This window comes from Ranitomeya imitator, chromosome 7 (genome assembly GCF_032444005.1).
Source record: "Ranitomeya imitator isolate aRanImi1 chromosome 7, aRanImi1.pri, whole genome shotgun sequence".
NCBI lineage: Eukaryota > Metazoa > Chordata > Amphibia > Anura > Dendrobatidae > Ranitomeya > Ranitomeya imitator.
In genome coordinates, this window is record NC_091288.1 from 157,695,200 (window position 1) to 157,718,604 (window position 23,405).

Here is a 23,405-nt window from a genome sequence, read left to right on the forward strand (position 1 = left end):
TGACACAAGATGAAAAACAAGATGGAGGAAGTGAAGGAGACATGACAATTGACAAAGATGATCTACGAGGGACAGATGTACAAGGGCCACTAAAAATAGACGACTCAGAGGCCCAACTCCAACTTAAATCTAGGAAAATCCTGCTAAAATTATGCAAAATCATTCCTGCATATGATGACAAAATCCATGTGTGCAGAAATTCAGAGATATTTGAAAGTTTTGCTGATAAGTTTGATTTGACTAATCAGGAGAAAAATAATTTGTTTAAAATTTGGCTGCCAGTAACTTTTATCAGAAGATATTCATTAGAAATGCAGAATGAGGAGTATGAAAATATGACTGATGTAGAAAGATTAAGAATTTTGATTTTCTGTGGATTAAAAGAAAATTATCCAGATCTTGATATTCTTCTAAAATTGAAGATTGGCCAGAAAGAATGTACTTTTACATTCATGTCCATTTTTGAAAGGACTTATAAATTGGTCTGTACGAATTTGAATCAACAATCCATGATAAATTGTTTTGTAAACAAGTTTAAATTCTTAAATCCTGTATCTCGTATAATTGCTACACAGAAAAATTCTTTATACGAATGCGCAAAATCCCTTGATTTTTCTAGAAAACACGAGAATCTTGAAAGGAAAACACATTTTACTAAGTTTTTGAAACCAGTCAGAATTCAATCTTATCAAAAGCCAAAATCAAAATCTTCAAATCTGATCCAAAATCAAATCTATGAAGTACGAAGAAAATTACATATTTGTTACAAACCGTATGAAAAGATTCAGGAGTCTATTAAAGAAATTTCTCTGAAAGATTTAAAATCTGAAGGCTCAGATCTGTCTCTAAAGATGGCGGAAACTGACAGACGGAAGCAGGTGAGTATCCCAGGGGGAGCTCAGCTGAACACTCCATTATCACAGCAGCTCTTCAAAGAGTCCATAGGGTTAAATCTGACCTTACTAAATAAAGCACTTCAGATAATCGACAGAGAGTTACATTTTGGGATAGGAATTGGCTAAATATGTAATTATATTATATGATGAGTTATACAATGTATTATTTATTAATATGTAATTATTCTATTTCAATATAATTCTGCAGTTACATATATTAATATAATATACAGTAAATATTTTAGCATATTTGTATAAGTAGAGATTATATTAACTGCATTTTTATATATATAGTGAAATAATTAAAATTTACTCCAGTAATAATATTTAGAATTACAATTAAATACATTTATTAAGTATATACATATGTATAAGATATCTAAATTATTTTGTTTTGAAATAAATATGAAATTAACCTTTATCTTTCATTTCCCTTAGAATTTTACTTTCAAAGCGAGGATTGAACAAAAAATACCTGTTTCATGAATTTATGTCTTATTCACACAGGAAGTTATATTAACTGCATGATTTTTATATATTTAACACTTAAAAATAAATAATATATCTAACAACCTAAAAATGTGTGTACTACATGTAAATTTTCTTTCTGTAATAATCTAAAACGTGTTTTTTTTTTCCTCCCACTGCATGGTGCATGACGTGACAGCTGTGAGTTAAGGAATATCATATAGCCTTGATTTTTAACTTTAGGAATTTTCCTCAGCCTTTACTTGCATTCAACCGGATTCAGTTACAGGCTTGTTTCAGGATTAGCTGTGAAACATTCAACTCGGGTTTCTTGTAAATGGAGGAGTCCTTTCTATAGGTTAAAACATAGTGTTAGATAATATTTGGGGAATATTCAAAGGAATATTAGAATACTAAATTTAATAGATTACAATGCGCATTGATTGATAATTAGGATACAATATTTTGGGTTAATATACATGTTTTTTATTCTTTGTATGTGAAATGTATTGTGAACGTCTATGTGAGTCACATGTGACAGGTGAGAGAACATATGAGCAGCTGCTGAGTGAATTTGACATGAGATGTGATGTAAGAGTGACCAGAGCGTGGTATGTGGAATGTGGAATGTGTATGCACAGTTTGACTGAGGCCTCATGATTTATGGTATGTCAGAAAAAAAACCCAACAACTGTGTGTTTAAAAAAAAAAATAATAATAATAGGATTCAGTTAAATTATTAGAATATTAAGATATATTTAAATATTATTATGCAACATATATTTCTTTGGTGATTATTATTTAATAAGTACAATAATACATCAATATGATTTTTCTAGAAAACCTACATTTAGAATAATTTTTCCAAATTATAATTTTATGATATTCAGTGTTTTTTTTTATAGTTACATAGATGAGTACACATCTTCAAACAAATATATGGCACAAGTTGATATGACAGTTATAAAAATAATGATTTTTCACTTGGGTTTTTACAAATTAATTTTTTCATAAAATAATATTTTTTGATATTAAGGGGGAAATGTGTTTTTGATCCTGATCACATCATCACATTTCATCAATACCTCTTCTTTACACATTTTAATAAAGAAATATTAATAAGGTATTATTGGGTACAATAACAATAAATATTATAAAAGTCATTTTTTTCTCTAATGAAGGGTATTATATGCAAAGCTGCATAATTTCAATATTTTGGTAATCCAAGGTTATGACAACATCTACATGAGGAAAATATTAAGGGAATGTGTTACTGAGACATAACCTCAGCATTTGTCATCAACATATAAAGGCCTTATTCTTATTTTTATTTTTTATTCTCATTTTTATTTTTCTATTTTTCATTTTTATTTTTTTATCTCAAGAAAAAATCTATATTTCATAAAGTAATGTCTAATACAAGAATATTGCTTGATCAAATATAGTGATCATATGGTTTCATTATATAAGAAAATTTCAATTCTGAGTTAAATACAACAATTCTTTCACTCATTCATTCATTTATTCATATATATATTCTTATTTTGGTTCATGGCTATACATACTTACATATTATTGGTCTACTGAACATAAATTAATAAAGTTTTAATACTAAATATCAGCACTTGTTACATAAAAGACATACTGACATCTATGGGTTCAAAAAGAAATTACACCTATGACATAAAAATGTTCAATGAAGAATATGGTTAATAATATATTATTATTATTATTTTATTTTCTAAATATAAATTTCATATTAATATAATTTAATAATTATGTGGATATTATTGATTGCTATGGTACGCTGTGATATTATAAGTTAGGGAAATTACCAGATTTGGTATAGAATAGGGAATGAAGACTTCAATCAAGATACCGGAGATACGTTAATAAAGACATTTCATTTTTCTAAATTCAATTGATTCTTAAAAGTTGCAAGAAGAAAAGCCGTAATCCAGAAGTTCCACAAGGTAACAATGCTATGATTTCTGAGTAATAGACTGTGTCAAATACAATTCATGTCACCATTCACAACTACAGCATCCATCACTGACTATGAGTACAGTATCAAAGATGAACTGTGTTATTACGTTCCAGTGGTTTCCTATCACCTATAAGACTTCCATGAAAGCTGGTGAACACTCAGGTAATTGTCAGGACGCTACAACCCTGACATGTGTCCTGTGCACTAAGGACTGGTTATGGTGCTATGTTTGGCAAGGAAGAGTCAATGTAACCCTTGCTGTGCCGACCAAAGACGTCACACGTGTCCCAAGACCAGCACGGATGATATGAGGATTCCAGATGATTTCCAAGGCGAGCCAATGTAAGTCCAGGTCTCTAAAAGTGACACTGCACAGATATTAAAGCGACATTTCATCTATGGACTTTGTTTTCTTATCAACATTTGAATTTATGGACTTTGATTGACACATGACACACGGTCTCTACATATCTACATGCCATCATCTATTGCAAAAGACATATTAAAGATTGTTTGAAAGAACCAAGAAGAAGAACCAAGATGAAGACCAGATGACATTAGATGACATCACACCTGAGATGCTTCAAGTAGATATAGGGAAGTATAATATATATATTTTATATGAATATTAGTCACGGCTTACCATAACATGAATTACCATAACATGAATTTACATATCATTATATTATTGAGAACATATAACAATATTATTATTGATATTATTTATTACATCATTTTGCCAAAGAAGAAAGAAGATTCTATTATTATTTTAATTTGAGGGTTCCAATCAATGTCTATCACCCTCAAAAGGGGGAATTGTTAAATATTAATTATTCTGTACCGAGCACATGGTTTCTTGCTGACACTATCAAAAGCTATTTCTGTGTATGTAGCTCAGAGTATAAGTTAACTCCATATACAGAAGACACGTGATCTGTAGAAACCATATAAATAACGTCTCTAAGGAGGGTGGAGGGCTTTTTGTCACGTGGGACGGTCACCTCCCTTCCTTCACCATCATTCTCCATGGACATGAGACAAGACACGAGGAACAACAGCTGTTAGCTACTCCATGCCATGATGACTTCAGACTTCACACAGACAGATGACTTTTACCATTCTACCTTTTAAAGATGAGTAACAGGAGAAGCGCTGATATTTACACATGGACACTCTGTTTGTAATTGTTTCATCTACCTTTTATGTTTTTGTTGCGATGGTGGATAACTCAATAAACCACTATACTTTCGTCAGAATATCATGACATTTTTCTTGTAAGAATAACGCACCTGGTTAAGTCTTGATTAGATATTTTTGCGCAATAACGATTTTTAACAGCATCGTGTCCAGCACAAGCCACGCTGGCACAACCGACCAAAAGCTGCCACCAGTGCAGGCTTCGGCCTACACTCTGCTCCTCTCCTCCTCCTGCTGACCCCGGGCTCAAACACCGCCAGTTTCTGCCCGGACATGCTAGCTGCACAGAGAAAAACACCAGCCAATGTGTTAGTGGGGTTCAGCACCGCCAGCTGTTCCCCTGCTGTGTAGTCGGCATCGTGTCCAGCACAAGCCACGCTGGCACAACTGACCAAAAGCTGCCACCAGTGCAGGCTTCGGCCTACACTTTGCTCCTCTCCTCCTCCTGCTGACCCTGGGCTCAAACAACGCCAGTTTCTGCCCGGACATGTTAGCTGCACAGAGAAAAACACCAGCCAATGTGTTAGTGGGGTTCAGCACCGCCAGCTGTTCCCCTGCTGTGTAGCTGGCAACGTGTCCTGCAAACGCCACGCAGGCACATGAACTGAAATTGAAGGGAGCCTGCCCCCCACCCCCCCAGGTGTTTCTATGTATAACAGCCACCTTGTACAGCAGTACTGCTGCATTTGTACAAGGTGGCTGACTTTTTCTCCTTGCACACGTGGAACTCAACAAGTACAAAATGTGTCTCATTACAGACCATTACAATGTCCCTGAGGTGTGACTTTCCTTTTTAATGACACGCAGCACCCCCATTGTTAGCGCTGCCCGTCTCCTGACATTATTGGTTGGCTGGCTGTGCCTGTGCGTCCCCCCTGCCCGACACAACGCCCCCCGTTGTCTCATATATTTTGACTGCGAGGGTGTGATTGATGGGCACGAGCAGTGCATATGTTCCCCTGTCTTCACTCCCCTCCTTCCGCCTTCTTCTGACTGTGCGGCCTCATGGCCGCGGCATGCGATAAGGGATCAGCTGAGGCCGCCCAGTCTGAAGCAGGTGTAAGGACATGTGTGAGCGGCGAACATATTTACTGCACAAGGCCACGAATCCCAGCACCGCAGTGTGACTTTAGGAAAAGCCACTGTGGGTCTGGGATTTATGGCCATCGTTAACCGCACCGGCCAATATGAAATGAGGTCATGAGACGGCCTGCACTAACAGGGTATTGCCAAGGGATAACACAAGAGCGCAGTTTCCTGTACTGCAAATAACAACGGTAAGGAATCTGCGCCCAGCACCTAGGTGTAAATTTGTACACCTGTGCTGCGTCTCCTTAAAAAGACTAGTAGTCACGCCTCCACTACTGTTTGACAGTATAATGGGCTAAATAGTGTACGTGTTTAATTCAGCGTGTGCAAGGAGCAAAATTAAATAGAGCAACTTTTGACTTGTGCATCATTAATGCTGTTCAAGGTGTGGCTCTTGTACCTTGCAACACCTGAGGGGGGGGTTAAAGGTAACCTTTGAAATTGGTTCAACTAGGCTTCGGCCTACACTCTGCTCCTCTACTCCTCCTGCTGACCCTGGGCTCAAAAACCGCTAGTTTCTGCCCGGAACTGCTAGCTGCACAGAGAAAAACACCAGTCAATGTGTTCGTGGGGTTCAGCACCGCCAGCTGTTCCCCTGCTGTGTAGTTGGCATCGTGTCCAGCACAAGCCATGCTGGCACAACCGACCAAAAGCTGCCACCAGTGCAGGCTTCGGCCTACACTCTGCTCCTCTCCTCCTCCTGCTGACCCCGGGCTCAAACACCGCCAGTTTCTGCCCGGACATGCTAGCTGCACAGAGAAAAACACCAGCCAATGTGTTAGTGGGGTTCAGCACCGCCAGCTGTTCCCCTGCTGTGTAGTCGGCATCGTGTCCAGCACAAGCCACGCTGGCACAACTGACCAAAAGCTGCCACCAGTGCAGGCTTCGGCCTACACTCTGCTCCTCTCCTCCTCCTGCTGACCCTGGGCTCAAACACCGCTAGTTTTTGCCCGGAACTGCTAGCTGCACAGAGAAAAACACCAGTCAATGTGTTAGTGGGGTTTAGCAACGCCAGCTGTTCCCCTGCTGTGTAGTCGGCAACGTGTCCAGCACAAGCCACGCTGGCACAACAGAACAAAAGCTGCCACCAGTGCAGGCTTCGGCCTACACTTTGCTCCTCTCCTCCTCCTGCTGACCCTGGGCTCAAACAACGCCAGTTTCTGCCCGGACATGCTAGCTGCACAGAGAAAAACACCAGCCAATGTGTTAGTGGGGTTCAGCACCGCCAGCTGTTCCCCTGCTGTGTAGTCGGCAACGTGTCCAGCACAAGCCACGCTGGCACAACCGACCAAAAGCTGCCACCAGTGCAGGCTTCGGCCTACACTTTGCTCCTCTCCTCCTCCTGCTGACCCTGGGCTCAAACAACGCCAGTTTCTGCCCGGACATGCTAGCTGCACAGAGAAAAACACCAGCCAATGTGTTAGTGGGGTTCAGCACCGCCAGCTGTTCCCCTGCTGTGTAGCTGGCAACGTGTCCTGCAAACGCCACGCAGGCACATGAACTGAAATTGAAGGGAGCCTGCCCCCCACCCCCAGGTGTTTCTATGTATAACAGCCACCTTGTACAGCAGTACTGCTGCATTTGTACAAGGTGGCTGACTTTTTGTCCTTGCCCACGTGGAACTCAAAACGTACACAATGTGTCTCATTGAGACCATTCCACTGTCCCTGAGGTGTGACTTTCCTTTCTAATGATACGCAGCACCCCCCTTGGTAGCGCTTCCCGTCTTCTGACATCATTGGTTGGCTTGTTGCGCCTGTGCGTCCGCCCTGCCTGAAACAATGCTCCTCGTTGTCTTATTTTGACTGCGAGGGTGTGATTGATGGGCACGAGCAGTGCATATCTTCACCTGTCTTAACTCATCTCCTTCCGCCTTCTTCAGACTGTGCAGCCTCATGGCCGCGGCATGCGAGAAGGGATCAGCAGAGGCCGCCCAGTCTGAAGCAGGTGTAAGGACGTGTGTGAGCGGCCAAAATATTTACTGCTCAAGGCCACGAATCACAGCACCGCAGTGTGACTTTATGAAAAGTGTAGCATGGCTAAAGGGTGTGTAGTCGATGGGAGGTATGTGCCACATAAGTGCCTTGTTGCTGTAATGTAGCCCGGAATATTGCGTTGTTTTATATAACCATATGTTTGTGTTTCAGGACCTGTGGTGATGTCAGACCACATGGCTAATCATGTGATGGGTTACTGGGTGTGGTTAGTCCTATATAAGACTGGCTAATCCTTTACACAGCAGATATGTGTGGAGGTGAAACCCTCCTGAGTGTGTTCGGCTTCAGGACTGAGCCGGATGAACTGGACACTTGTTTTCCTTTGCCTGAACCAAAGGCTATTTTGCTTTCTGTTGTTTTGCCACATGGTTTATGAAGCAATAAACCCAGTGAACTTTAAAGGAACACGTCTCCTGAGTGTCAGCCGTCGCAGCTGAGTGAGTGAAATCGCTACAATTGGTGGAGACCTGCGAGCAGCGTTCCCAGCGGAGACGAGACGTGAGTTTATTTTTGAATGTCCTGGGTCAAGGCTGTTGCAAGCCAGCAAGCATTGCCGGAGAAAATGGAGGACCTGCTGAAACACTTGGTCCAGCAGGAGCAAAGGCAGCAAGAGACCAACAGGCTGTTGATGCAGCAGATACAACAGAGCCAGCAGCAGATACAACAGAGCCAGCAGGAGCAACGGCAGCAGATGCAGCAAAGCCAGCAGGAGCAACGGCAGCAGTTACAACAGAGCCAGCAGGAGCATCAGCAGCTGATGCAGCTTCTGGCAACCGCCATCCAGGGCAAGGCGAGCGCCCCAACCCCAGGTTTGGCTGATGACACCCACGTCTGGAAGACGGTAAGACGTGCATTGCAGAAAATGACTCCCGGGGATGATGTTGAGGCCTTCCTGACGGTGTTTGAGAGGGTCGCTGAGAGGGAAAAACTTCCGCCAGAGCAGTGGGCAGAGGTACTTGCGCCATACCTGACGGGAGAACCCCAGAAGGCGTACTATGATTTGACCTTGCAGGATGCCAAAGAGTATCACAAATTGAAAGCCGAGATTCTCGCACGTCTGGGGGTGACACTGACTGTCAGGGCACAGCGAGTTCACTCCTGGGGCTATCACCGGGACAAACCACCTCGTTCCCAAATGTTTGATCTGTTGCACCTGGTCCAGAAATGGCTGCAGCCAGAGACCTCTGCGCCTGCACAGATGGTAGAACGGGTGATGATGGATCGGTTTGTCCATTCCCTCCCGAGGCCTATACAGTCTTGGGTTGCCCAGGGTGATCCCCAGAATGCCGACGACCTGATCGGACTGGTTGAGAGATACCAAGGGTTGGAAGGCTCCTTCGGGAGGCAGCCCATGCCGTACTGGGGGTCCCAGAGGGCAGCTGAGTCCCAAAAAGGGGTGGTGCGTCCAAGGTCACAAAGGGCGGGGGAGGTGGTGCCCAAGGTCCCCACGGGTGATATTATTTGTTGGAGGTGCCACAAGCCAGGACATATAGCTGCCCGTTGTTCCCAAGCCACTGAGCAGATGGACTGCAGCATGGGACGCCGTTGTTCATACTATGCGTATCCAGTCTGTAGTGTGAACTCTCCATCCAACGAGGGACCTCAAGCGTGTCCCGTAAAGGTGAACGGTCGAGCAGTAACGGCACTGTTAGACTCGGGGAGCCTAGTGACCCTGGTGAGGGCCACTTTTCCTCTTCATCTGCTCCCAGGAAAGAAGGTCGGAGTGCGGTGCATACATGGTGATGCAAAGGACTACCCTATGGCCAGGGTGGACATTGAAACGGCATGTGGCACTGAATCCCACATAGTCGGCGTAGTTCAGGACTTGTTGCACCCTATAATTATTGGCCGGGATTTCTGTTTGTTTTGGGATTTGTGGGGAAAGGGTTCTGAGCTCCCTGGCAGGGAACCAGTGAACCCTGGAACGGTATCGCCACACCCAGAGGCAGACAGCTTTCCTTTTTGTGTTCTGGTTGGGGATGAGGAGGAAGTATCCCCTACATCTGACATTCTGGAGTTAGAGGTTACCGGTGAAAATTTTGGGACTGCCCAACATAGGGACCCCACTCTGAGGGAAGCCTTTAATAATGTCACAGTTATTGACGGGGTGGTACAGGAGCCGGGGGCAGACAAAAGATTTCCCCATTTTCTGTTGAGGGGGGAATTGTTGTACCGGGTCACGAAAATAAGGGAGGAGTTGGTAGAGCAGTTGATAGTGCCGGGTCCGTATAGACGGAAAGTGTTGGACATGGCCCATTCACACATCTTGGGTGGACACCTAGGGGTGGAAAAAACGCAGGAACGGGTTGTGCAGAGGTTCTATTGGCCTGGGTGTCACCGGGAAATAGTGAACTATTGCAGGTCCTGCCCTACATGTCAGCTAACTGCTCCTACTCCTCATTTCCGGAACCCCCTTGTGCCACTGCCCATTATTGAGGTACCGTTCGAGAGAATTGCCATGGACTTGGTCGGTCCCTTAGTTAAATCAGCTCGGGGCCATCAGTATATATTAGTCATCCTGGACTATGCCACACGCTATCCTGAGGCAATTCCCTTGAGGAATTCTTCCTCAAAGAGCATAGCCCGCGAGTTGGTCCATGTCTTTTCCCGGACAGGTCTGCCAAAGGAGATCCTGACTGACCAGGGTACACCTTTCATGAGCAAGGTGATGAGGGAGTTATGCAAAGCCCTGAAGATCTCCCAGTTGAGGACCTCGGTGTACCATCCCCAGTCAGATGGTCTTGTTGAGAGGTTTAACAAGACTCTAAAGAGCATGCTGAGAAAAGCTATAGAGAAAGACGGTAGAGACTGGGATTGTCTCTTACCCTATCTGATGTTTTCCATTCGTGAAGTTCCACAGGCCTCCACAGGGTTCTCACCGTTTGAGCTTCTATATGGCCGACATCCACGAGGACTCCTGGATATAGCCAAGGAAACCTGGGAAGCCGAAGTCACGCCCCACAGAAGCGTCATTGAGCATGTGGCCCTGATGCAGCAGAGGATTGCAAAGGTGATGCCTATCGTGAAAGAACACCTTCTCCAAGCACAAGAAGCTCAAGCCAGGGTCTACAACCGGTCTGCAAGAGTGAGGCAGTTCAATTCGGGAGACCGAGTTCTGGTGTTAGTTCCAACGGTGGAAAGCAAGTTCTTGGCCAAATGGCAAGGGCCATATGAGGTTGTCGAGAAACTTGGTGAGGTAAATTATAAAATTCACCAACCAGGAAGACGGAAACCATTCCAAGTTTACCATGTCAACCTCATCAAGCCATGGCAAGATAGAGAGCCGACAGTTACTCCGTCATTGTTAAGCAACCCAGAAGGTGAGGTTGGAGCGGTTACTATAGCAGAGACGCTATCGAAAACCCAGAAACAGCAGTGCCGGGAGTTACTCCAGAAAAACAGGGACCTGTTTTCAGAATTGCCAGGATACACGAAGGTCATAGAGCACGAGGTCCTAACAGAGCCCCATGTGCGGGTGAATGTGAAACCTTATCGTATTCCTGAGGCTCGTCGAGAGGTTATCTCCAAGGAAGTGGAGCGTATGTTGAGGCTTGGAGTCATTGAGGAATCCAAGAGCGGTTGGTCAAGCCCAATTGTCCTGGTCCCAAAACCTGATGGAGAGTGGAGGTTTTGCAACGACTATCGGAAGTTGAATGAGGTCTCCAAGTTCGACGCTTATCCCATGCCCCGTATTGATGAGCTCATCGAAAGGCTTGGGCACGCCAGATATATATCCACCTTGGATCTGACAAAGGGGTATTGGCAGATCCCCATGGCGCAGGAAGCCAAGGAGAAGACAGCCTTTTCGACACCTGATGGATGCTTCCAGTATGCCTGGATGCCGTTTGGCCTACAGGGAGCTCCGGCGACCTTCCAGAGGGCTATGGATAGAGTTCTTGCACCCCATAAGGCCTACGCTGCTGCGTACCTAGATGATATCGTCATCTTTAGCCCGGACTGGGAGAGTCATCTGGAGAAAGTCCAAGCGGTGTTGGATGCTATAAGAGAGGCCGGATTTACTATAAACCCAAAGAAGTGTGCCTTGGGTAAAGAAGAAGCTAAGTACCTTGGATACATAGTGGGTCACGGAGAAATAAAACCCCAAATCAGTAAAGTGGAGGCAATTCAAACGTGGCCAAAACCAGTTTCCAAGAAGCAAGTTAAAGCCTTCCTGGGAATCGTGGGATATTACAGGAGGTTCATCCCAAACTTCGCCACGATGGCTGCGCCTCTGACTGACCTGCTAAAAGGGACAAAACCAGTAATGGTTAAGTGGTCCGAAGAAACAGAGTCAGCCTTCCAAGAAATGAAAAACGCTTTGTGTAAGCAACCCGTTCTGATGGCCCCAAACTTCAAGAAAGAGTTTATTCTTCAGACAGATGCCTCAGATGTTGGGGTGGGAGCAGTCCTTTCCCAAGAACTACATGGGGAGGAGCATCCTGTTCTCTATCTGAGTAGGAAGCTGTCCTCATCTGAAAAGAACTACTCAGTCGTTGAGAAGGAGTGCTTGGCCATAAAATGGGCAGTGGACACATTACGGTACTATCTGCTGGGACGTAAATTTAGACTGATATCCGACCATGCCCCACTTAGGTGGATGAGGGAAACGAAGGGTAGAAATGCTAGGGTCACCCGTTGGTTCTTATCCCTGCAGGACTTCAGTTTCCATGTGGAACATCGGGCCGGAAAGCTGCACGGTAATGCGGATGCCCTATCAAGAATCCCTTGTTTAGTGGGAGAAAGTGCCAAGCCCCACGGCTTTAGGCAGAGGGGGGAGGTATGTAGCATGGCTAAAGGGTGTGTAGTCGATGGGAGGTATGTGCCACATAAGTGCCTTGTTGCTGTAATGTAGCCCGGAATATTGCGTTGTTTTATATAACCATATGTTTGTGTTTCAGGACCTGTGGTGATGTCAGACCACATGGCTAATCATGTGATGGGTTACTGGGTGTGGTTAGTCCTATATAAGACTGGCTAATCCTTTACACAGCAGATATGTGTGGAGGTGAAACCCTCCTGAGTGTGTTCGGCTTCAGGACTGAGCCGGATGAACTGGACACTTGTTTTCCTTTGCCTGAACCAAAGGCTATTTTGCTTTCTGTTGTTTTGCCACATGGTTTATGAAGCAATAAACCCAGTGAACTTTAAAGGAACACGTCTCCTGAGTGTCAGCCGTCGCAGCTGAGTGAGTGAAATCGCTACAATTGGTGGAGACCTGCGAGCAGCGTTCCCAGCGGAGACGAGACGTGAGTTTATTTTTGAATGTCCTGGGTCAAGGCTGTTGCAAGCCAGCAAGCATTGCCGGAGAAAATGGAGGACCTGCTGAAACACTTGGTCCAGCAGGAGCAAAGGCAGCAAGAGACCAACAGGCTGTTGATGCAGCAGATACAACAGAGCCAGCAGCAGATACAACAGAGCCAGCAGGAGCAACGGCAGCAGATGCAGCAAAGCCAGCAGGAGCAACGGCAGCAGTTACAACAGAGCCAGCAGGAGCATCAGCAGCTGATGCAGCTTCTGGCAACCGCCATCCAGGGCAAGGCGAGCGCCCCAACCCCAGGTTTGGCTGATGACACCCACGTCTGGAAGACGGTAAGACGTGCATTGCAGAAAATGACTCCCGGGGATGATGTTGAGGCCTTCCTGACGGTGTTTGAGAGGGTCGCTGAGAGGGAAAAACTTCCGCCAGAGCAGTGGGCAGAGGTACTTGCGCCATACCTGACGGGAGAACCCCAGAAGGCGTACTATGATTTGACCCAGTGAACTTTAAAGGAACACGTCTCCTGAGTGTCAGCCGTCGCAGCTGAGTGAGTGAAATCGCTACAAAAGCCACTGTGGGTCTGGGATTTATGGCCATCGTTAACCGCACCGGCCAACATGAAATGAGGTCATAAGACGGGCAGCTCTAACAGGGCATTGCCAAGGGGTAACACAAGAGCGCAGACTCCTGTACAGCAAATAACAACGCTCAGGAAGCTGCGCCAAGCACCAAGGCGTTATTTGGGACACCTGTGCTGCGTCTCCTTAAAAAGCCAAGTCACGCATCCACTACAGTTTGACTGTAGAATGGGCTAAATTGTGTACGTCTTTCATTCAGCGTGTGCAAGTAGACAAATTAATAGAGCAACCTTTCACTTGTGCAGCATTAATACTGCACAAGGTGTGTCTCTTGTACTTTGTAACACCTGAGGGGGGGTTAAAGGTTTCCTTTGAAATTGGTTCAAATAGGCTTCGGCCTACACTCTGCTCCTCTCCTCCTCCTCCTGCTTCAACACGGGCTCTAACATCGCTAGTTTTTGACCGCAAGTGCTAGCTGCACAGAGAAAAACACACGCCATTGTGTTAGTGGGGTTCAGCAACGCCAGCTGTTCCCCCACTGTGTAGCCGGCAAAGTGTCCTGCAAACGCAACGCAGACACAAAGCTGCCTCCAGTGCAGGCTTCGGCCTACACTCTGCTCCCCCTGCTTACCCTTAGCTCCAACACCGCTAGTTGGGGCTCTAGGAAGACAATCTTTAATAGGCAACGCATCTGGGTTCCAGCACCGCCAGCTGGTTCTCGGCAGTGTTCTTGTCACAGGTACTCCCTCGTGCCAAGCCTGGTTTCAGCACCGTCAGCTGTTTCCGGGTTGTGTCAAGCTCACTGAGACGCCTATGCTTGCCCCGTCGTGGTGCGGTCGGGTTAGCCAACTCCAGGGTGCCTCCAGTTTAGGAGCTTCCTATGTGGGCTGCGTGAACTGGTAGTCAAGGCTGGTTCTGTAGTGCCAGTAGGCCCAGCTCCCCCTGTAGGACTGTTGGGGTTCGGTAACTGCGGCTGCCTCGCGGCCTAGCTGTTCTCTCCTCTCCTGTGGGCCTTGGGGTCCACCACCTGGTTCCAGCACCGTCAGCTGGTTCCGGGCCGAGCCTTTGGCTTAGGTGCCTCCTCCTGGGTATCCGAGTTCCGCCAACGTCAGGCAGTCCTTGGTAGTGCTTTTAAGCGCGGGCACCTACAGCTTAGTAACCGGGTTCCAGCACCGCCAGCTGGTCCTCGGTCGTGCCATTGGCTCTTGCACACTGGGGCAACGCATCTGGGTTCCAGCAACGCCAGCTGGTTCTCGGCAGTGTTTTTGACACAGGTACTCCCTCGTGCCAAGCCTGGTTTCAGCACCGTCAGCTGTTTCCGGGTTGTGTCAAGCTCACTGAGACGCCTATGCTTGCCCCGTCGTGGTGCGGTCGGGTTAGCCAACTCCAGGGTGCCTCCAGTTTAGGAGCTTCCTATGTGGGCTGCGTGAACTGGTAGTCAAGGCTGGTTCTGTAGTGCCAGTAGGCCCAGCTCCCCCTGTAGGACTGTTGGGGTTCGGTAACTGCGGCTGCCTCGCGGCCTAGCTGTTCTCTCCTCTCCTGTGGGTCTTGGGGTCCACCACCTGGTTCCAGCACCGTCAGCTGGTTCCGGGCCGAGCCTTTGGCTTAGGTGCCTCCTCCTGGGTATCCGAGTTCCGCCAACGTCAGGCGGTCGTTGGTAGTGCTTTTAAGCGCGGGCACCTACAGCTTAGTAACCGGGTTCCAGCACCGTCAGCTGGTCCTCGGTCGTGCCATTGGCTCTTGCACACTGGGGCAACGCATCTGGGTTCCAGCACCGCCAGCTGGTTCTCGGCAGTGTTTTTGTGACAGGTACTCCCTCGTGCCAAACCTGGTTTCAGCACCGTCAGCTGTTTCCGGGGTGTGTCAAACTCGCTGAGACGCCTATGTTTGCCCCGTCGTGTTGCAGTCGGGTTAGCCAACTCCAGGGTGCCTCCAGTTTAGGAGCTTCCTATGTGGGCTGCGTGAACTGGTAGTCAAGGCTGGTTCTGTAGTGCCAGTAGGCCCAGCTCCCCCTGTAGGACTGTTGGGGTTCGGTAACTGCGGCTGCCTCGCGGCCTAGCTGTTCTCTCCTCTCCTGTGGGCCTTCGGGTCCACCACCTGGTTCCAGCACCGTCAGCTGGTTCTCGGCAGTGTCTTTTGCTCTTGTACCTTCTGCTCCCCATCCTGGTTCCAGTACCGTCAGCTGGTTCCGGACAGAGCCTTTGGCTTAGGTGCCTCCTTCTGGGTATCCAAGTTCCACCAACGTCAGGTGGTCCTTGGTAGTGCTTTCAGGCACGGGTACCTCCTGCTTAGTAACCGGGTTCCAGTAACGTCAGCTGGTCCTCGGTAGTTCCATTGGCTCTTGGACCTTCGGCTACCCATCCGGGTTCCAGTACCGTCAGCTGGTTCTCGGCAGTGTCTTTTGCTCTTTTACCTTCTGCTCCCCATCCTGGTTCCAGTAACGTCAGCTGGTTCCGGGCAGAGCCTTTGGCTTAGGTGCCTCCTTCTGGGTATCCGAGTTCCGCCAACGCCAGGCGGTCCTTGGTAGTGCTTTTTAGCACGGGTACCTCCTGCTTAGTAACCGGGTTCCAGTAACGTCAGCTGGTCCTCGGTAGTTCCATAGGCTCTTGAACCTTCGGGTAGCCATCCGAGTTCCAGTTCCATCAGCTGGTTCTTGGCATTTTCTCAGCCTTCTTGTACCTTCTGCTACATTTCCAAGTTTAAGACCCTAAAGTCGACGACCCGAAAGACCACCCCGATGACGACGACCCGGAAGACCACCCCGATGACGACGACGACGACCCGGAAGACCACCCCGATGACGACGGCGGAGACGACAACGGCGGAGACGACGACGGCTGAGACGACGACGGCGGAGATGACGACACTGGAGACGACGACCCTGGAGACGACGACATGGAAGACCGAGAAGCAGAAGAACAAGAGGCTGCAGAACAAAGAGCAGAAGAACATTAAGCATAAGACTTAATATCAGAGCAAAAGATATTATCTAAATTATATGCAGAAGAAGACTAAGCAGTGTATGGGGGTGAGTCCGTTCCTCCTCGTGGTGCCCCTGGATAAAGCCTGATGCTGCAGGCCAAACTGAACGCGGACAAATGTAACTTTTGTGACTGGCAGAACGGAAGGTGTAATCTTCCAACTTTTATAGATAACAACTACGGGAATGCCTGTCACAAATGAGAATATGATGAAGAAGTAGAATAGGAAGAATAATAACAGTGGAATAAAAAGAATATGTAGAATAGGAAGAATAATAATAGTTGAATAAAATGAATATGAAGAATGTAATAAAAAAAAAAAATAGGTAGAAGATGAAGAAGAAGATGAATAAGGTGAAGAAGAAGTTGATGTCAAAGATGCTGATGATGATGAAGATGAAAGTGTGGGAAAAGTAAAAAAAAAAAAGAAAAAAAAGAAGGGGAAGGGCGTGGAATAGTGAAACATCAATATCTGACAAAATAAAAAAAAATTTACATACTCAATATCTTTTTCACTCCGAACGTCTTTAAAAAAAAACAAACATGCTATTCTATTTGATTGGGCTAAACCTCATTGCCTTTAATGTCTCCGCCACCTCCCACAATACATCCTACATTATTCTTAGTTGTTTTCCTTGATGTAGAATGAACCTACAAGGAAAGAAAGGGTTTATTTTAATTCCGATATTTTGGTCCCATTGACTTGCATTGGGATCGGGTATCGGTATCGGCGATATCCGATATTTTTTGAATATTGGCCGATCCCAACCGATACCGATACTTTCCGATATCGGAAGGTATCGCTCAACACTAGTGCCTATGTAGTCCTAGAGCGACACTAAGCTTTGTCCTACCTGGCAGCGGGGGTTGGCACCCTAAATTACGCTTGGCGCCCCCCCTCCACGGCGGCTCGCCCTCAGGGTCCCTAAAAATCCCTACAATGCAGGAAACCTGGAGCGACCTAGTATATGCCTATCGGACAAATCCTACCTGTCAGTGGAGGTTGGCACCCTACTTTGAAACGGTTGGCGCCCCCACTCGACGTCGACTTACCCTAGGATCCCTCAAACATCCCTACAATGGAGATAAAGGATAGAAAAATGTCCCAATACACCCTAATAACCACAAAAAGAAATTGAAAAAATGTGAAAACAAAAACATAGAAAAAATGAAACAACAAAATTGTGTAATGCAGTATTTCACAGGTTGGGCTTCAATCAGCAGAGTAAGATATACCCAGCCGATAGAAGTCAGATGTGCCCAGCTCATAAAGGTATATCAGGATGCAATAACTAAATCTCATATCATCAAGATAAGGAAAGATGATCAAGTATCCAATACCTCAATTGTCATTAAGCCTTCGGATAAAGGCGGGAATATCGTGATTCTTGATCAGTCACAATATGTGGATATGTGTAGTTTGATTTTGTCAGACAGATCGTCATATGAAATCTTAAGGGGAGACCCTACTGTGAGATATACCAGTGAATTAAATGGGATCCTCACACGTGCCTTTGAATCTAAACTCATTTCTAGGAATGAGTTTAATTTTCTCTTACCAAGGTTTCCGTCAGTAGCGACCTTCTATGCCTTGCCGAAAGTACATAAGGGCATTAGCCCTCTAAAAGGGCGCCCTATTGTATCGGGGGTAGATGCTCTTTCACAGAATTCAAGTATCTATCTGGATAAATTACTGAGATCCTTTGTTACAGCATTGCCCTCCTACATCAGGGATACGAGTGATCTCCTTATGAAACTTGAAGGGGTGGTTATTGACTCTGGTACCATCATTGCCTCCATTGATGTGGAGGCACTGTATAGCAGTATCCGCCATCAGGATGGCTTGAGAGCCATCAAATATTTCCTGAGTAGTAGAGGTGTCCATTTGGCACCACACAATACTTTCTTGCTTGAACTCCTTGAATTTGTATTACAACGTAATTACTTCCTTTTTAACGGGAAGTGGTACCACCAGCTCAGGGGCACAGCAATGGGGAGCCCTTGTGCCCCCACATACGCTAATCTGCTCCTGGGCTGGTGGGAGGACACTTTTGTCTTTAGAGATGAGGATGTTGAGTGGGGCCCCAGGATTATTTTCTGGGGCCGATATATTGACGACATCCTCGTCCTATGGAAGGGTGATGCGGCCTCCTTCTCTGATTTTCTTCGGTATTTAAATACCACTATGGAGGGCCTGTTTTTCACCTACGAGTGTGGGGGTGATAGCATTAATTTTCTTGATGTTTTCATCAAAAGACTCAGGGATGGCTCCCTCGGTACAACCATCTACCGCAAACCAACAGCCACCAACAGTCTGTTGAGATGGGAAAGCCACCACCCATATCCGTTAAAACGTGGGATCCCGAAGGGACAGTTCCTTCGTTTGCGAAGGAACTGTTCGTCTCTTGGCGATTTCAGAAATAAATCAGTGGAACTTAGAGATCGCTTTAGAGATAGGGGGTACCCCGCGGACGTTATAGATTCTGCGGTACACATTGCTACTAACTCTAATAGGTCATCACTATTGACATCTGTGACCGAAACTGACACCACATCCATCACTCGTGTCATTGGTACATTTGATGACCAGTCTAAGCAAGTGTTTGAAATCTTTAAAAAGCATTGGCAGATTTTGAGGTCCGATCCAGATGTTGGTGGTTTTATTTCCCCACATCCGTCAATTACATACAGGAGGGGTAAATCTATTAAAGACAATGTAGTTCGGAGTCACTTTGTTCCCCCTAAGAAACAGGGGACTTGGTTGGACAATAGGTCATTGGGCACATTCAACACGTTCAGTAGCTCTGTCACTAAGAGGATGTTCACTATGAGACAGTTCGCCAATTGCAGGACTGTAGGGGTTGTTTATCTCTGCACATGTTCGTGCCCTAAAGATTATGTGGGCAAAACTAAACGAGAACTGCGGGTTCGCATTGGTGAACACCTTGGCGACATCAGACATGTCAGAGATACACCCATTGCGAGACACATCAATAATGACCACGGGGGTGACCCTAATTGTCTTCTCTTTAGGGCTATTGAAGTGATTCCCCCCTCAGTAAGGTTGGGTGATTGGGACAAGAGGATTCTTCAACATGAGACAAGGTGGATCTACTTACTGAGATCCACGAGCCCCCTTGGTCTCAACGAACAATTGACCTTTACTAGCTTTATTTAGTCGCCTTTTTTCTTGTTCTGTTCATTATGAAAACTTCTATGTATGCCGTGTATATTTATACATTGATTTATTATTCATTATTATTTATGATGTTCATTCTTTATTATACTTCTCTTTTCATTTGTTTAGTTTTGTCTCGTGTCATCTGTTGTTTTGTTTTTGTGTTAGTTTGTTGTTGTTATGGTACCTTGTTGGTATTCATCCACTACTCATGTCTGGATACTGGTACCTTAATTTCCTTTAGCCGTCATATATGTATTTTCTTAGTGTTCTGACACATTTCTGTCATCAAATTATATGTGTTTTGGGTTCCTATCTATTGTGTACGCTTTTGGTCTATTCCACGTTGAGGATTTACGTTATGGATTTATTGCAGCACATTAGCGCTCCACTCTCTAAGTGACTATTATGTCATTATCGAGGGATCTTTCTATCGGTACTAGTTTAGTACCATGTTATGTCCGTGCGTCCTCTTGTTTCTTGGTGTAAAATATATCTCACTAACCATTATTTCGGTAATTGGATGAGATCTTAGTCCATTAGCGCGCGTCATCCCCTTTTTTTCTTGGCGCATGCGCGTCTTTTCCTTCTGGTGTGGAACGCATGTATGCGTTCCACTGTTCCAGCGACCGCCACGTCATTCCTATGTGACCGTGGTTTCCTTTACGCATGCGTGATTCAGTCCTTTGGTATGGAGCGCATTTTTGCGTTCCAGATCTTTAGTTACTGTTACGTCATTGCTATGTGACCACGGCTATTCTGCGCATTTGACACGCTACCTTCATTTCCGGTAAGCCGGGTCTTTTATATGGGCTCTGGGAGATCTTCATTACAGCTCTGACTACACGTGCTGCTGACCCCTGATGAACCCCCTTGTGACGATGGGGGGGGGGAAACGCGTCGGGCATTGTTTTGGGGATAAGATATTTATCGAGTGCTGTTATTTTCATCTCCTTATCATCACTTCCTTCAACATTACCCAGATGTCGGGATTTTGTGCCGCAGCTCACAGATGAGTATTCCTGATTTTTCTATGTTAACCACTGGATTACTATGCTGCTGTAACCTCTATTATTGAGGACTGAGCTTAAGTCAGTACGGTGCATTTTGTGATAACAACGCTGCTTAATTGTCGGTCCTGTGCCCCCTACTAAGGGGCGTAGGATCAGTTTGGCACTTTGCACTTTATTATTGACCGTTGGTATTTGTATTATTGGAGACTGATATAATAGCCTATATTTGTGTCCATATAAGGGGGCTTTGAAGGGCAATTGGTCTAAATATCTGTATATTGCCTGATCTGTTAGAGGCTGTGTCTCGGCTATGTAGTCATTTATTTATTTGACTTTGGGATATAAGTGGGCCCCCCTATTGGATACTTGATCATCTTTCCTTATCTTGATGATATGAGATTTAGTTATTGCATCCTGATATACCTTTATGAGCTGGGCACATCTGACTTCTATCGGCTGGGTATATCTTACTCTGCTGATTGAAGCCCAACCTGTGAAATACTGCATTACACAATTTTGTTGTTTCATTTTTTCTATGTTTTTGTTTTCACATTTTTTCAATTTCTTTTTGTGGTTATTAGGGTGTATTGGGACATTTTTCTATCCCTTATCTCCATTGTAGGGATGTTTGAGGGATCCTAGGGTAAGTCGACGTCGAGTGGGGGCGCCAACCGTTTCAAAGTAGGGTGCCAACCTCCACTGACAGGTAGGATTTGTCCGATAGGCATATACTAGGTCGCTCCAGGTTTCCTGCATTGTAGGGATTTTTAGGGACCCTGAGGGCGAGCCGCCGTGGAGTGGGGGCGCCAAGCGCAATTTAGGGTGCCAACCCCCGCTGCCAGGTAGGACAAAGCTTAGTGTCGCTCTAGGACTACATAGGCACATTTCTGCTGTTGTGTTTTAATGATTAGAGATTTTAGTAGCATATATTATTAAAGGTTATTATTTTTTATGAAACGTGTTTTTTTTCTGGTTTTTTGAGCATTAAAGGGTTCTTGAGTATATATTTTTGGTGTTTTTTTCCGGGGTATCACGTGCAGTAATAGGGACACATACGGCAGCAGCAGCTCAGTATTGGGGTATCAGGTGCAGTAATAGGGACACGTACGTCAGCAGCGGCTCAGTATTGGGGTTATCAGGGGCAGTAATAGGGTCACATACGGCAGTAGCGGCTCAGTATTGGGGTATAAGGTGCAGTAATAGGGACATATACGTCAGCAGCGGCTCAGTATTGGGGTATCGGGTGCAGTAATAGGGACACATATGGCAGCAGCGGCTCAGTATTGGGGTATCAGGGGCAGTAATAGGGACACATACGGCAGCAGCAGCTCGGTATTGGGGTATCAGGTGCAGTAATAGGGACACATACGGCAGCAGCGGCTCAGTATTGGGGTATCAGGTGCAGTAATAGGGACACATACGGTAGCAGCAGCTCAGTATTGGGGTATCAGGTACAGTAATAGGGACACATACGGCAGCAGCGGCTCAGTATTGGGGTATCAGGTGCAGTAATAGGGACACATACGGCAGCAGCGGCTCAGTATTGGGGTATCAGGGGCAGTAATAGGGACACATACGGCAGCAGCGGCTCAGTATTGGGGTATCAGGTGCAGTAATAGGGTCACATACGGCAGCAGCGGCTCAGTATTGGGGTATCATGGGCAGTAATAGGGACACATACGGCAGCAGCAGCAGCTCAGTATTGGGGTATCAGGTGCAGTAATAGGGACACATACGGCAGCAGCGGCTCAGTATTGGGGTATCAGGGTGCAGTAATAGGGACACATACGGCAGCAGCGGCTCAGTATTGGGGTATCAGCAGGATGAGGAGTTTGTGCAGGTTGGGAATAGATGGTGATGGGGCTGGAATATGAGAAGTGAAATGTGTCTTTGTTGTATTCTCTGCAGCCGAGTCGTTGCTGGAAGAAGTTGTCATGTCGGTCTGGGCCAGATGGAAAAGACGGGAAAGATGAACGACTCCATCAGAAAGAACGTCAGCGGTAAGTCATTATCTGTAACTGTGCAGTGATCTATGTTCCGTAGGACTAGTATTTGCCACTGTATGGTCACAATATTGCGGTAATATCAGTGTTGGTCTTGTGGAGATTTTTTTTTAGTTACCGGAGGATCATTGGCTGAGGTTCTTATACACACAATTACAGTGCCACACCGTAGTTGTAATCAGGGGTTATGGGCCCACTCAGATGTCTCGCCCCCCCCTGAGCTGAACCCCTAGCTACGCCTCTGGCGCCCCTCAAAGGGCCACGGTCCGGGTCGGGCCACGGTGACATCCTTGCTGAAGGAACTGAAGGACCCGGTACCGAGTACCCCATTGCCCTTACGTGGGGGCGATTCATATATACAATGCATAATAATACAAGGTAAATAAATACAGACAGACAGCATGTTATAGAGCAGGAGGAAATCAACAGATTTTAGCTAGGTGTAAAGATTCAGTACAACCTCTATTTTATTTATTTGGATTCCTGTTCCTCGCTTTGAAGTCCTGAGAGCGAGCCTACTTTGTGACTGACAGGTATCTTTGAATGTCCAGTCATGCAGAAATAGCGTTCACTGGACTTCTGAACATAGAAAGTGCCATGATTTAAATAAAGAAAGAAGTTATAAATTAATTTACTACTCACCTATGTATAAATTTGCTCAGCTCCACCTGTCATGTAACGAGCTGCTTACAGAACAGGTACAATGGCCCTGATTTATCAAGACAGCTGCTTCATACTCAAGTTTTAATGACAGGCATGTG

General features: G+C 45.9%; 1 protein-coding gene across 1 annotated transcript in view; it reads right to left on the reverse strand.

The window, feature by feature from the left end:
* Positions 1–1,356: 1,356 nt before the first annotated feature.
* C7H16orf89 (chromosome 7 C16orf89 homolog) overlaps positions 1,357–23,405 on the reverse strand; it is a 217,850-nt gene continuing 195,801 nt past the window's right edge. Inside the window, exon 8 of the mRNA XM_069733963.1 lies at positions 1,357–1,716. Within this exon, the coding sequence (XP_069590064.1) occupies positions 1,682–1,716 (35 nt within the window). The 3' untranslated portion in view covers positions 1,357–1,681. The remainder of the gene's footprint in view (positions 1,717–23,405) is intronic.